Raw genomic sequence first — 16,666 nt, 5'->3', positions numbered from 1 at the left:
TATTTCTGGTGATGGGTGTTCTCCAAAGGTTTTTTTTTTCCCTCTCGTATATCTGTGTTGCCATATCTGTCTCCTCTGTCTTTAGACAGTTCCTCTGTACCAAGAAATAGAAGTAAGAAAAAGAAAAATGGGGTAAAATGGCAGCACGCCGGAAAGCGGGTCATCCAGGGAGGTCATTAGGGTAGAAAGTGCCCCTAGTGAAGAGTGGATGTTGGAATAGGGCAGGGCATAAAAAACCCTAGCCTTATAACCTAGGGTGAATGGGGATGGGGGGGGATATGATTGAGTGGGGGGGGGGGGAGGTATAAAATATGCTGTCAAGGGGGTGGCATATAGGGAGGAGGGTAGGGGGGGGAGGGAGGGAGGATACATGGTTCACAAACAGCGATTGAGGGATAAGATGGGTTGGTTCCACGTGTGGATTGTAAATGGTTATAAAATCGCAGTAGGATATGGTTAAGGTACTATATTGGAATACTCGGGGCTTAAATGAAAAAATTAAGAGAGCTACAGTTTTAAACCAGGCCAAAAAATACGGGGCTCATATAACATGTTTAAGTGAAACTCATCTGGTACAGGATAAGGTTATGGTATTGAAGAGGGCGTGGATGGGGCAGATGTTTCACGCCTGCTTCACCCATGACTCAAGAGGTATATCGGTCATCGTACATAAAAATGCACCTTTTCATTGTATTAGACAGGAGATAGACGAAAAGGGGAGGTACATATTTCTGCAATGCGAGATATTTAACAAACCAATGTGCCTGATTGCGGTATATATACCTCCTCCTTTTCAATATGAGGTGTTGTTATGTGCGGTGGACTTTGTGTCAAGGTCCCAGGGGGCAGATATGATCTGCATAGGGGACTTCAACAATGTCATGAATCCCCAAATAGATCGATGGTCAAGGAAATTAGGGGTGGGGAAAGGGGGAAACAAGGGCCTGGATAAATTTATGATAAATATTGGATGGAGGGATGTATGGAGGGAGAAATACCCCAACACCCAAGCATACTCATGTCACTCCCAATCATATGAAGCACTGTCCCGCATTGACATAGCGTTTGTAGATGATAGGACATTAGTTAAAGTGGAAAAAATAGAGTATCTTCCCCGAGGCATATCGGATCATGCACCCATAATGATACAATTAAAACAGAATGTGGAGAGAGGGTGCAGCCTCTGGAAATGTCATCCAGTATGGTTGGGTCAAATGGGGAATGGGCTCGAATTGGTACAAGAGTGGCAGGAATACATAATAACGACGAAACAACAACAAAGGACATAGTATGGGATGCGGGTAAAGCAGTAATCAGGGGCTCACTAATTAAAAGAATTGCAAATATAAAGAAGGGTTCCAGGGAAAAAAAACAGGAGTTGGAGAAGGAAAGTAAGGACCTGGAAATCAAATATTGGCAAACTAAATCAGAAAGCGATAAGAGTGCGTGGGCGCGGGTTAATAAAATATGGGTTAACGAACTCAAAGAAGTAGCAGTGAGACAGGAAATGTTCAAATCCCACAGCAGGTATCTAAACAGTGATAGACCAGGCAGTTATATGGCCCACCTAATCAGTAATAACACTCCCTCTAAAAATATATTAAGGATGGAAAATGAGAACGGGGTAGTAACAGACAAGATCCAGGAAATGGCACAGATATTCACCCAGTTTTATGAAGGGTTATATACATCGGGGCTACAGAAAAATGAGGAGGAGATAAGAAGATATTTGGATAAGGTGTCCCTCCCTGCCATTAGCCAGGAAGAGCGTGAAGGGTTGGAGCAAAATATAAAGATAGAGGAGGTTAAATGGGCTATTAAGGAACTGCCAAAAGGAAAGGCGGCTGGCAGTGACGGGTTACCACCCGAGCTGTATAAAAAACATATGGAAGTATTTGCCCCCTGGTTGACAGAGGTATTTTTTTTTTTCAAAAGTAATTTATTTGATTTTAAACAAGAGTGCAGATGAACATTCAAAGCTTGATTCACAATATAGCATATACAGAGAAAGCGCCATACAATATCTTCAAGGGTACACAAGTAATATACCTCATCATTAATACCTCTTTACCCCTTGTTAGGGATACATATTTACCTCTATGCATTTCTCTGGCTTCCTCAGTGAGTGCAGCTTTTAAGGTAGCTGCTGCTTAGCAATTGTAATGTAAGCGTGAAATAAAAACCAAAAACATGGATGGAACCAATAATAACACATACAAACATAGACAAAGACGGACAAAGGACATACACAATAGGGGGGAATAAGACATCAGGAATAAACATCGATATAGGTAAGCAAGTTATTCGGAAAATGGCATCGTCTTCGATAATAAAACCCTCAGCCAAAACTCTCAGTTATAGATATTATGAGGGATATGGATTAACATTGTGTTCATATACATTTATACCATTAGTATATTACCTCAAGTACAAGTAAGATTCGATAATTGCCTATACAGATACCAGTTAGTATTCTCAAACAGCTTGTAGATATGTTCTTTCGTAATGTCATCTAATGTTTCCACATATGGACCCCATTTCTTATAAAAGCGTACTATGCCTTTTTCTAAATCAGACATGGTCGCTTTTCTTTCCATGTAGATGACTTTAAGTATTACTCTCTTGAGTTCGGTAACCGTCGGTATAGAGTGTTTGATCCAATACGTTAATATCAACTTATTGGCGGTGCCCATGATCACTGTTAGTACCGGAATTAAAGATTTCCCCGCTACACCCAGATCCCAATCTTTGAAGTTTAAAAACACGCATGCCAGAGGCGATTTGCTTAAATGTAGTTTAAAGACAGAGTTTATGTATGCAATAACCCTATTCCAGAAGTTAGCTACTCTTCCACACTCCCATAGGTTGTGGAAAAGGGATGCATTGCGTTGAGTACACTTCACACAACTATCCGAGGCTCCTAAGACCATATGCGCTCTTTGCGCAGGAGCAATGTATGCACGTGAGATGATTTTAAAATATACCTCTTGAAGTGAGGCAGAAAAAATATGTTTATATGTTGTCAGGGAGTACTTTAAAATGTCATCCACTGTATTTATGGTGGGGATGTCTAACTGCCATTTTTGAATTGTATTTTTCCATATCGCATCTCTATTGGGGCGGGATGTTATAACATCCGCGGCCCCCCTTCGCCGGACATCGCATTTTTAATAACGGCATATGCTATAACATATGCCGTTATTCATGCAAGGGACAGCTCTTGCGGTAAGAGCTGTCCCTTGCGATGCGGTGCCGGCGCTGGACTTCCGGGTCTGTGACCCGGGAGTCCATCTGCGCATGCGCAGACCCCGTCGCCGGCCGCAGGGCACGCTGGGAGGGATCCGTGACGGATCCCTCAAACAGCGCTGCGGTAAGAAGCCCATAGGCTTCTGCAGGGATTCGCCAGCTTTAGCTGGCGATTCCCTCCGCAGCGCTGACACTGCGGAGGCGCCATATAGCATATAGAGATGCGGTAGAAACCCCGAAAACGGGGTTTTTACCGCATTTCTGCTATATAGCATCCCGCCCTTGGTTTGATGTATGAGCGAGTAATACATGTTTAATCTATAAGGAATAGTTCGTGTTATTGCAAGCAGAGAGTTTATGGGATCTGGGGTGTTTTCACCCTGCATGGCTGGGGGGCATGACTGAACATAATGTCTTACTTGTAGGTACATGAAAAATTGAGAGTTGTGCAATCCATGTTTCTCTTTCAGGTCAGCAAATGACAACATCCTGCCTCCCGGATCATAGACATCCCGGATTGCTGAGATGCCCTTTTGATTCCACTGCAGGAATGTGACATTCTCCATGCTTGGGAGAAACATGGGGTTGCCCCATATGGATATATGTCTTGATGATTGTGGGTTGCGTTTCAATTTTTTATTTGAGATTTTCCAAGTTCTATATGTTTCCTTAAATAAAATACTATCCCTAAGTTGTGGTGGAATTTGTTCTCTAGGGGAGTGTATAAGAGCACTGGGGGAATATGGGTAGAAAAAGGCCGATTCTAGGTCAAAGTTAACAAACATGGATCTCTGCCAAAGCCAATCGTTAATATATCTGAAATTCACAGCCTTACTAAAGGTGTCTACGTCAGGAATATTCAGGCCACCCTCCGCCTTGGGTAATTGTAATTTTTTATATGCAATTCTTGCTTTCTTGTTGACCCACAGGAATGAGGAGAAAATTTTGCCAATCTCATTATTATCAGCTTTTGTAAGTGTCATTGGTAACATTTGGAGGGGATAAGATAGTTTAGGAAAGGTTATGCTTTTGATGACTGCAGCCCTTCCCAGCAACGATAAAGGAAGCTTAGTCCAATCTCCCAGAAGTTTAGATAGTTTTGCTATAATTGGTTTAAAGTTAATTGAGTATAATTGTTCTATACGTCTGGGAATCTGTATCCCTAAGTATTTGAATGAGGATTTGACAAGTGGGAATTGCATTATACCAGGGGTCGTGTTTAGTGAGCCGGGGCAGCCAGACAAGTCCATGAGCTCTGATTTATTAAAATTCACCTTGTATCCTGCAAAAGAGCCAAAGTCTTCTATTAGGTTTACTATGGTGGGTATAGATTGATTCGGGTCAGAAGCGAACAAAAGCATGTCATCAGCAAACATTGCTAATTTTACATCTACCTTCCCTACTTGGATCCCCTTGTAGGTGTCAGATTGTCTTAGCGAAATAGCTAGGGGTTCTAGCGCCAAAGCAAAGAGCAATGGCGAAAGGGGGCATCCCTGTCGGGTACCTCGTTGAATCTCAAATGGCTGGGAAAGAAAACCGTTGCCCAAGACCTGGGTTGTCGGTTTGGTATATAGCTGTTTCAGGCATTTGATAAACCTGTCTGGCAGCCCAAACCTCCCCAGGGCGTCAAATAAATGTTCCCATGTCACTAGATCGAATGCCTTCTCCGCATCCAATGTTAGGATTACATTTTGTGTCTTTGATGGGTGAGATTTTATCCATTCCATAACTGTAATTACTTTCCTGATATTAACTACGGATTGTCGACCCCATATAAAGCCTGACTGATCTGGGTGTATGATGGAGGGCATTATCACTTTTAGTCTGTCTGAAAAAATCTTTGTCAATATTTTATAGTCCGAGTTAAGGAGGGATATTGGTCTGTATGACCCCGGGTTCTCCAGATCCCTTCCAGGTTTGGGCAGTACTTTTAAAGTGGCCATGTTATAATATAAAGGCGACGGATGTCCCTCCAAGAGCCGGTTAAAGACTTTGGCTAATAATGGGCTTATTTTTTGGGCTAGAATTTTGTAAAATTCGTTGGTGAGCCCGTCAGGGCCAGGGGCCTTCCCTGTTTTTAAGGTTTTGATGGTATTTATTATCTCTTCCGTTGTTATGGGTTGAGTCAGTTCGGTTGCTTGGGCTTCGGATACTTGGGGGATTTTAATTTTAGACCAGAAGTGTTCTTGCTTTGCAAAGTCGACCGTGGGGGCTGAATATAATTTTGAGTAAAAGTCTCTAAAGACCCGGGTGATACCTGAGGCTTGTCTGATCAATGTGTTGTCCGGGGCTCTAATAGATTGTATAATGGTCGCTGGGTGTCTGCCTTTCAGTAAATTGGATAGTAATTTTCCAGATTTGTTTCCAAATCTGTAAATGGCTGCATCTCTCCTAAATGTATACTTAGCCTCCAAAGCTGATAAGATATTATCAAAAGCTTGTTTCTTCTCAAGATATAGGTTCTTATTTGTGTGCGATGGGGCCTGTTTATAGATCTGGAAAGCATTAGTTAATTCTTGTTGCGCTTCAAGGTATGTTGTACTTAAAGTTTTTTCTCTATGCTTGCAATAAGACAGGATATGACCTCTTACCATGGGTTTAAAAGCTTGCCACAGTAACACCGGGTCTGTGAAATCCAACTCCCCATTATTGTTGATATAGTCTGCCCATGTGGCCTCCAGCATGTTCCTAAAGGGTGGCAAGTTAGCTAAATGTGATGGAAAGCGCCATTGTCGTATGGGGCCTTTTTCTGTGGACATGGCTACTGTCATCCAACACAGCGCATGGTCTGAAACACTAATTGTCTCCATGTTGGAATCAATTACTCTGGAAAATAAGCTTTTTGAAGTTAGGATATAGTCAATACGGGACATTGTACCATGTGCTGCTGAAATACATGAATACTCCTTTTCGGTGGGATAGCAGGCCCTCCACACATCCACTACCCTTAGTTGGTGAAGTATGTTGCTGAAAAGTGGGTCTACTCGTTGGCAAGCTCTCCTAGAGGGTATGTTCCTGTCTAGTGTAGGCGACGACACTAAGTTGAAATCTCCACCAACTATGATCTCGGACTCAGAAAAAGCATGCAACCTGTTGATCAAAGGAAGGAAGAACTCCCGAGACCCGTAGTTAGGGCCATAGACGTTACAAAGTGTGTAAACATGGTTATTAATCGATACCTCTAATATGGTATATCTCCCCTGTGGGTCAATATCAGACTTAATTATAGACACATCTAAGTTGGCTTTACCCAATGTCACCACCCCTCTGGCTTTGGAAGAGTAACTGGCCGAGGCCAGAACCTTCCATTGGAGCATGTTAAGCTTGGCTACTTCAGGGGGGAGAAGGTGGGTCTCCTGTAAAAAGACAATATCCATTTTCAACTTATTTAAATACATTAATATTTTCTTTCTTTTTGCCGGGGTATTGAAGCCCCCAACATTCAGCGTACCAAATTTCAGACTAGCCATAAATGCATACCATCATTGGGCATCTTGCCGTACAAATTTGACTGAGGGAGCAACTACAGGACACACAAGGGCAGACAAGAACAAACAGGGGGAAACACAAAAGAACAAAAATAGTACAAGTTTTGTGCCACCAGTGCACAAAAACACTTACAGTGTAGAATCTTGACTTCCAGAAATCAGGAAGCTGGTCGGTAAACCAGGTCATATCAACTCTACTTCCCGGGTCGGTCCTAGCCGACCCCGGCTCACCTAACTTATGTATTAACCATGAAACAATATATGTTTATAACAAAACACAACCAGATACTAAAATATCTAAACTTTGCTGAGCCCAAAAGGCGTTCCTGTGGCATATTCTCGAATCTGCTAAATACAGGTGACAAGCTGCGTACATTCACCAAAACGCATGATTATGGATTACATCCTGCTACATTTAAAAGGTCTTAGAGCCTGATGTGAGGACCTCTCTATCAATTTTCTATGTAAAAACCAACATAGCTCATTTCTGCAGGTTGGGTCCATACACACTCAGGGTGTTAGGCATCTTCCGTGGCTTATTTTATATTGGTCAACATATTCCATCAGGCCTCATGTGTTAAGCAGGGCTACGGCACATATACTTGAACTTCCGTGTTCATCTCCCGCAACAGCCGTCACAGACAAATACCGTCACAAATCTATATGTCACTTCGGGTATAGATGGAGCATCGATGAACCGCATAGTGGCGATTTTATGTAGGGGACAACCTACATGCATCTACAGGCGCCGAAAGTGGGGTGCCCTCTTTTTCATCCAGGTATCCCACTGCGTCTGCGGCTGTCATGAAGTCCCTGAAGCCATTCTCCTCAAATATGCGCAGTCTTGCGGGGTAGATTAGTGTAAATTTAACACTAGCCTTAAACAGCCTGGTGCAAACAGGGGAGAATTCTTTACGCGCCCTCGTTACTTCCGCCGAGAAGTCTTGTGAGATAAAAAACTTGGATCCCTGCCAGGATAGACTTCTCTGCTTTCTAGCAGCTGCCCACAGTGCCTCCTTATGTAAGAAGTTTAGGCATCTGAATATGGTTACTCTGGGTCTGCTGTCTGGGCTTTTGGGTAGAGGGCCCAGCCTGTGGGCTCTTTCAATCACCATGCCCCTGCATTCGTCCTGTACGTGCAACAGTTCCGGTAAGGTATTCAGGAGAAAGTGAAATAGGTCTGGCCCTTTAAGAGATTCAGCTAGACCTATAATTCGTAGGTTATTTCTCCTAGACCTATTTTCCAGGCTGTCCAGCTTGTTTTGGAGCTGGTAAACTGTAGATTGGAGGTTAGATGTATCTGTCTTGAGCTCAGCCACATCCTGGAAAAGTTCCCCAACTCTGCCTTCTGTAGCAGACTGAGCCTGTGTAATTTGCTGCAGCTGCTGTTTAATGTCCTGCACAGCTAGAGATAGCTTCTCAGCTTGTGCGTCCATCAGGGGGCCCATGGTGGCCTGGATAGCTTTTACTACTGTATCATAAAGGGCAGGGGAGTCAGTGTCTAGCAGGGAGTGCTGCGTGTGAGAAGGTAGTAATACCTGATGCTGTTCCTCCTGCGTGTACTCCGATGCGGCGGCCATCTTGGATTTTGCAGCTTTCTTTTCTGCCTTCTCCTTCGCGGCTTTGGACGGCATCTGGGGGGACAGAAACTTGTCCATGCACCAGCGCGGGGGCTGCGCAGGCTGGCAGGTCAGTTGGGGCAGCTTGTGTAACTTCTGGCTGGCTCTGTGGGTTTTAGGGAGCCGGGGTGGCAGCGGAGCTCTGCTGTGTGCTGCCGCTCACATCAGGGGGCGGGGCCGGAAGTCTGACAGAGGTATTTAATGTCTGTAGGGGTGAGGGGAAACTACCAATATCAATGAATGAAGCAGTCATTGTGGTGATACCAAAAGAGGGGAAGAATCCCATGAACCCTGAATCCTATAGACCCATATCCTTAATTAATTTGGATGCAAAAATCTTAGCAAAGGTAATAGCAAACAGAATTGAGGGAGTGGTGAATAAAATTATCCACCCCGATCAAACCGGGTTTAGGAAGGGGCAAAGTACAGCCATAAATATCAGACTTTTTTTATCAATACCCAGGTGGAAAGGGAATATGGAGGTGAAGCAGCGGTGGTTACCCTGGACGCGGCAAAGGCCTATGACTGCGTCGAATGGGACTACCTTTGGGTAGTATTGGAGAAAGTTGGATTTGGCCCACAAATAATAAAGTGGATAAAATTACTGTACCAATCGCCAATGGCAAGAGTCCAGGTGAACGGGTACACTACAGAACCCTTTGTTCTGACTAGAGGAACCAGACAAGGGTGCCCGCTTTCCCCAGTACTTTTTAATCTGGCAATGGAGCCCCTAGCATGTAGACTAAGAGATAATCAGGAAATAAGGGGGTTGGAACAAATGGGTCAGAAAAAAGAACTAGTATCGATGTATGCGGATGACATGATGATATACTTGGCCAACTACATGCAGGCAATACCGGTAGTGTTGGAAATTATGGAGGAACATGGAGAGTATTCCGGGTTAAAAATAAACTGGGGAAAGTCCAGCATCTTGCCATTGGTGGGGAAATGCCCAGAGAACATAGAAAGTACAGCGCTAAAATGGACCAACAATACGCGGTATTTGGGTATAATAGTGTCAAACGCCCCTAAGGAGTATATTACATTAAATGTTATCCCCACAATTAAATTATACCAAGAAAAGGTTAAAACATGGAGCAAGCTTCCCCTTACGATGACAGGTAGAATAAATCTAATAAAGATGGTAATACTCCCAAAATTATTGTATATATTCTTACAAGCCCCCTGGTATATACCTGTAAAATTGTTTAAATGTTTAGATAGTGTAACCACATCATTCATATGGGGGAAAAAGAGAGCCAGGATCAAACTGGATACTCTCAGGAGAACTAAACAGACGGGAGGAATGGGCCTTCCCCACTTTAGGTTATACTACGCGGCAGCACAATTAAGCCACCTGCAGACATGGATCAAAGGAGAGGCGACAGAGCAGATAAGAACATTGATTACGCAGACATATGGTAATTATGACCCGAGGCAAATACTTCTTTCAAGTAATATCTTAAGAGTAAAAAATCCAATACTTAAACAAGCAACGAAAATATGGACATATACGAACAAGATGCTGGGGAATGAAAGTCTGGATCCAGAAATCCCAATATGGGTCGGAGAGGACAGGGGGAAATTAGAACTAAGGAATAAGACCAAGGAGATCAAAACAATATGGGAGAAGGTAGGGATAAAAACTATTGGCCAGGTGTATCATACTGGGGTACTCAAGACGTATAATCAATTAGAAATGGAATATAATATCACAAAAGGATATGGTTTTAGGTATCTACAGCTTAGGAGCAGATTGGGACAAGTGCTAGGGGGAAAAACAATAGATATCCAGGACTCCCCGATAAAAAAGATATTAAAACAGGGGAATAAGGTCAATGTGGCAGGGATCTACAAAATACTAATAAAGGAACTAAAAAACCCCCAGATTGAAAAGACCAGGGAAAAGTGGGAAGGAGACATAGGGGTCATGACGGACCAAGAGTGGGGTCAGGCGATGTCGTCGCATACAAGAGCGACGAGGTCGATTGGATTTCAACAAATCCAATACTACATAATCCATAGATCCTATATCACGCCAGAGAGGTTGAGACAGTATGACGGAAGTAAAAATGACCAGTGCCCAAAATGCAGCCAAACGAAGGGGACTTTCTTCCATTTGATATGGCAGTGCAGAAAAACACAAAAATTTTGGGGAGAAGTGAAGAACATTATGGCCGAAATAGGGGTCAATAGGGAATGTATAGGTGTTAAAGCCTGCATGTTAGGCATTAATATCAAAGAAGGAAGGAGGGGGTGTAATAATAAACTAACAGAAAGAATGTTGGCTTTGGCAAAAGTACTAATAGCGAGAGGCTGGATGTCACACAAAAGCCCGAGAAAGAATGAGTGGATAAACCTGGTAAACAAAACGATAGCCCACGAGAAACATGCCTCAATTAGAGAAATGCATAATATAAGTGAGCACAATAGAATATGGGATAAATGGATGAAATCAAAATATTATGAATAAATACACGTTGAACAAAAAAAAAAAAAATACACACACGAACGTTAAAATGGCAAATGGTAGCGTGCACAATGAATTGAAATCATACTTTAGAGTAGAATAGAAAGGAGGGTTCCATTGGGCCTCTCTATGCCAGCACCTTGTATCTTTAGTTTTTTATGCATAAAAGCACTTAGAAATAAATAAAAAACATAAACAAATAGATGTGAGAAATAAAAGTAAATGTATAGTTATAAAAGGTTAGGGCACAAATAGCACTTTAAAACTTAATAGAAAGGTATAGTAGTTAAAACATATACATATTTATAGATATAGGAAAGGAAGGTGGCACTTATATATAAAAATATCAGAGGTGGGGTTACAAAATGAGACACATTAGTGTAAAACAGGAAATAAAAACATAGGTGGAAACCAAAATGAAGGATAAGATAAGTGAACTAAAGAAACCCAGTAATATAACTATAGAGAAGAAACAGGGGGGGAGGGGGGGGGGGTGGGGGGTATGAATGCGGGAGAATGATTGGGGGGAGTAAGATGGAAGAAGAAGAAGATGGGAACACAGTAGGTGGATCCGTATTGGGTGCCCCTGTAGACACAGGGAGGGTCATGAGGTGCCACCAGTGATTTTATAGAAGATGTATGTTTGTTATGTATAAAGTATTTTGGTATAAAGAATATAAGAAAACAAGAATGTAAATGTTTGTATGCTATTTGAAAACATGTCTAATAAAGAATATTGAACTAAAAAAAAAAAAAAAAGTGTGCCATATCAGTCCAGGGGTGATGCTAAATGTGCCGTATCAGTCCAGGGGTGATGCTACCTGTGCCATATCAGTCCAGGGGTAATTCTAGGTGTGCAGTATCAGCCTAGAGGGTATGCTAAGTGTGCCATATCAGTCTAGTGTTTGTGCCGCACACTCGTGTGGCTTATCATAGTTATCCAGCTACCTCGGTGCAACCTTTTGCCCTAAAAACAATATTGTAAGGTGTGAGCTGTTCAGAATAGACTGTAAATGAGTGGAAATGAATGGTTTTGAGGTTATTATAGCGTAGGAGCAAAAAAAATAATAATTCTGCGATTTTAGCAGTTTTTATGCTTTTTTTAACAAAAAAATCAGAACCCAAAACCCAAGAAATCCAAACACAAAACACTTAGGAGGTGTTTTGGCAAAACCCATTAGAACCCAAAACCTCAAGGTAATCAGAACCCAAAACCCGAAAAGTGGCCGGTGCACATCTCTACCACATATTCCTTGTTGTTTCCAGTGTTTTATCTGGACATCTGTATATTTATCTTCTATAAATAGAAATTATCATAATGATGCACAAATAAATTGTGTGCAATATGCCTTATTCTAATTTACAGATACAGGCATTTTCATTATATATATATATATATATATATATATATATATTATTTTTTTTATAGCGCAGCAGATTCCATTGCCCTTTACAATAGTAGACAGTGATAAGACAAACTGGGTAACAACAGACAGACTTGGAGGTGCAAGCTTACAATCTATATATATATATATATATATATCACTTACCTTTCCTTTGTAATGCGCTACTGATCGGCGCCGGTGACTGTCCTGAAAGTCTGCAACCTACAAATAAGCATTTTCTTTATAGTTCTTAATATTAAAATGCATTAACCACAAACACATTTATTTATTTATTTGGGAAATGTATATATTATTTATTTACTCTAGTTCTGTTCTACATGTTAAGCCCCATACCCTCTAGATGAGACACTAAAAGATAACGCTAATAAGGGCCCTTCTGTGTGATATCTTTAAATAAATAACTCATCCAGTGTGTACATGCGATATTGTGTGCTTCCGCACTTCATTAATGTCCCCCTCCCTCGTCTGAACATGTACCGTGTACCTCGTTAATGACGGCCATGTTGTAGCAGTAGCTTGGCTGCGACTCCCCCAATGCCCCCTGCCATCACACAGGCAAGTGTGTACGCACTCCAAAATCGGTGTTGGTGGGGATCGCCAGGTGTGTACGAGGCTTAACTCTCTGACAGGTAATGTTGCCCATAGCATCACATGACTTCCCTTCAAATGCCTGGAGACGTCTGCATTTTCCCTGACACGCCTAGAAAATGGCTTGTTACCACCCCTAAATACTGTCTCTCTGTCTCTGCAGGATTTCATTGCAGGATGGCCTTGCTCATGCGTACCACGGACCATATGCACAAGCAGTTGTTCGATAATCGCCCTGCCTGCAAATTCACAGCCGTACGATCAGGTCAGAATAACCACCATAAGTCACACAATGCAGGGACAATCTCTGAAGGCAAACTAGCATATCCACGAGTGCAGCGTACGCCCCCAGAGTGATGAAACCGGGAGGGAGCCAGGCCACGCCTCCCACCTGTGGGGCCAGATTTTAGATTTAAAAAAGCTGGGTGATAAGAGTAAATGCCTGATTCAGAAGTGGATACTAATTCATGCAAACCATTGATTTATTTGCCACGGTTGTGCTAATATGCAAATGGCCTCTCTGGCTCTGGATCTGCATTTGGGAATACAGTCGCATTCAATGACACGCCCGTGACACTCCATGACACAGCTTTTTAATGTGTACCTATCATCTTCCCTTCCATATTTACCTTTGCCCCCTGTTCCCCTGCCCCTGACCAGTGCCTCCTCAGTTGTGCCTCTGACCCCCCCCCCCCTTATGACTGCCACCTACCTCCCCTTTTGTGCTAGGAACCAGGTGAGTGGGGAGGCCTTACCCTCCAATGGGCGAACCCCCTGCAGCCTAACGCCGGCATCAGTCATTTTGCGAAGGTTAGCATAATTACATCTTACTATGAATCACCCCCAGGTGTAGTTTGGTGAGACGCCGCACACTAAGCAGTCCCCACTAAAGTCCCATAAACATTGGGCGACTTTGAGCTGAAAGTCGCTCAAAACAGCAGGTTTGGGCAGCTTTCCGCTCAAAGCCGCCCAGTGTGTATGCCCCGGTGGTGAGCGGTGAGCGCTGTTGCTGGTATTACCAGCAGATGAGTAGCTTTGAGGACGGCTTTGCATAGCTCTGCGCTATGCAAAGCCATCCACCCCCCTCCATCGGCACCGGGCAGGGGGAAAGCCGCTCAGTGTGTAAGCACTGTGCGGCTTTCCCCCCAGCGATGATAGTCATCATCGCTGTCCATACATGCTGGCCATACATACTGGGCAGTGTGTATGGACCTTTAGAAGCACAAATATAAAATAATATTTTAATAAATAGAATTTTATACTTCACATAATTAAACTGCATGAGTTTAGAGAACTGATATTTTTTTTTTTTCAGATGCCAACTTACATGTGTGAACTCCTTGGAATACTTGTTGCACAATTCACTAACATCCATAAAAAGCATTTTGATATCAGGATGTGTCTGCAAAAATACAGAAAAACAACACACGATTCAGAGATGGACGCATGGCACACAGCAGCTGCATCTTTGAATAAAATTAGGACCTTATCCAAATTTGGTATACTGTAGGTCCTAACTTTATTGCTTGGGTTGAAAGTGGAAAACAAAAACAGAAAACACACTGAAGGTTAAGTCAATAGAAATTTACTGACTTAAGGTGGGCATACATCGAGACGATTTGGTCCGATTTCGGGCGATTGCGATCAATCGGCCCGTTAAATCGGACCAAATCGTTTCTCCATGACATGGCGTCGGGTCCGATGCGCGGTCCCATGCGTATCGGACCCGGCCCCAGGGGTCGGACCGGCGGGACATAAGATCCGGCAATCGGTGGGGCGGGCGACAGTGACCAGAATGATGATCAGTGTCCACTCAAGCGCCGTAGCGGGCGGGCAGCAGCCGCGGCAATTACAACTTTAAAATAGCATGTCAAATGACTGCCCGGCTAATGATTGGCTGAGATAGAGCACTCTCAGACAATCAGTGGCCTCCCTCTGCGGCCACTGACTGGCTGAGAGTGCTCTATCTCAGCCAATCAAAAGCCGGAGAGTCATTTGACATGCTATGTTGAAGATGTAATAGCCGCTGCTGCCCGCCCGCTGCGGTGCTGGACACAGTGAGTCCTCTGATTAGCGCTGCTTCCCCACTCCTTCCTTCCCAGCTGGCCACTCATTTTAGAGCCGCCGCTGCCCGCCCCCACTGCTCCTCACCGCCCTGCAGCTCCCTGTTATTTTTTTTTACATGTGATAAATCGCATGCGATTTATCACATGTAAAAAATGGCAACTCAAGTCCTAATCGTATGTGAGCCTCCCGGGGAGCTGCCGGGCGGTGAGGAGGAGAATTGGGTGCCTTTAACCTAAATGGGGGCCTTTAACCTTCAGTGTGTTTTCTGTTTTTGTTTTCCACTTTCAAGGTTGTTTTTGCATGAATGTTTAACATGTGTGTTTGTATTTACTTACACACTATATTTATTCATATTCACATATAGATCACATTAAAGCCCCCCATACACGGTCCGTTCATGCATTGTGCATGCACTGCGATCCGATACGATGTTTACCTAGTACAAAAAGTATGTGCAGCACATACTTTTTGTACCGTACTATGTGATGCGCGGGAGCGCGCATCGCATAGTACAGAACGGAGCCGGTCCACAACGGACCGTGTATGGGCTCCTTAAGATTCATCTATATAGCTCTAAATAAATAACCAACAAGGTCTCAGATAATTTGAATATCTCATAGAATTATAAATAATTATATTACAGATATAAAGGATCACATAATAATGTAATAGTGTTCATCCTAGCACCCGCCAGGTTTGAAAACCCATGCAGTTCCTCTTCCCTGCCTGGGGTGTCGCTGTTTGCTGTGGTGTGCTGATATACAGACCACACTGTGCTAGAAGCACTACAGCAGACAGCGATACTCCAGGCAGGAAAGAGGAACTGCATGGTTTTTCAAAGCTGGCAGGTGCTAGAATGAACACTAAATGTATTTTCACCCACCTATTGTCCTACAATTCTATATATATATATATATATATATATATATATATATATATATATATATATATATATATATATACTTGTTTCATCCAATTCCCCCTACTAACAGTTGAACAACAACCATATGTAATTTTTGATACATGGTATCATTGGGGTTCATACAATACATACCATTGATTTGCCATTTCGCAATATCAAAATGATGAATAAAAGCAGTAATTGATACATTGATCCTACACACGGACACCAATGGAATACTTTGTTGATTAAAAATTAATAATGGAGCAAAGGAACATACCCATATTGAATAAGTTATTCTTTACCATGGACTTTGGCATACTGAATACATGCTGTCAATCAGCGCAGTGTTAGGCCAGTTTCACATACTCCGGCTCCTGCCGGACAGTGAAATCCCGCACGGCCAGGGAGCCGTGCCGCACACAGTAGATTATCATGGAGGGGATGGCCACAGCCCGGCAGCCGTCCCTTCCAGTGGCGGGATCCGGCTGCAACCGTGCGGCCGGGCCGTGGCCGTCCTGTGTGAATGGACACAATAGTGTCCATTCACAACTAATGTGTGTGGCACGGCTCCCTGGCCGTGCGGGATTTCACCGTCCGGTAGGAGCCGGAGTGTGTGAAACCGGCCTTAGGGAGTGGTTCCCCGAACGGAACCGACCACATACCTGCTGATTGGAGTGCCAATACTCACATGGGTACTTAAACCATGTCAGATCTCCGGTTTGGTTGGCTACTCTGCGAAGTGCATGCTGGCTAGCGGTGCGCAGGCAGACCAGCTCATTGTCTTTGTCAGCACGGTGACTCCACAGCCTTTGTAAGGGCAGCTGGAACCACTCCATGCGGTGCCTCTCCTTTGGTTTCCCATTCTGTACTGCCCAGCA

The 16,666-nt window shown here is 43.3% G+C and overlaps 1 protein-coding gene across 4 annotated transcripts in view; it reads right to left on the bottom strand.

Moving 5' to 3' along the window:
- Nucleotides 1-16,666, bottom strand: part of RNF212 (ring finger protein 212) — a 59,557-nt gene that overhangs the window by 24,778 nt on the left and 18,113 nt on the right. For all 4 annotated transcript variants that reach the window (XM_083184269.1, XM_083184268.1, XM_083184271.1 and 1 more), the window contains exons 4-5: nt 14,145-14,219; nt 12,374-12,430 (exon numbers count right to left, since the gene is read on the bottom strand). In XM_083184269.1, coding sequence (XP_083040395.1) covers nt 12,374-12,430; nt 14,145-14,219 — 132 coding nt within the window. The remainder of the gene's footprint in view (nt 1-12,373; nt 12,431-14,144; nt 14,220-16,666) is intronic.

The sequence above is a fragment of the Crinia signifera genome, chromosome 4 (genome assembly GCF_055691185.1).
Source record: "Crinia signifera chromosome 4, ASM5569118v1, whole genome shotgun sequence".
Lineage (NCBI taxonomy): Eukaryota > Metazoa > Chordata > Amphibia > Anura > Myobatrachidae > Crinia > Crinia signifera.
This window is presented reverse-complemented; position numbering and strand designations above follow the sequence as displayed.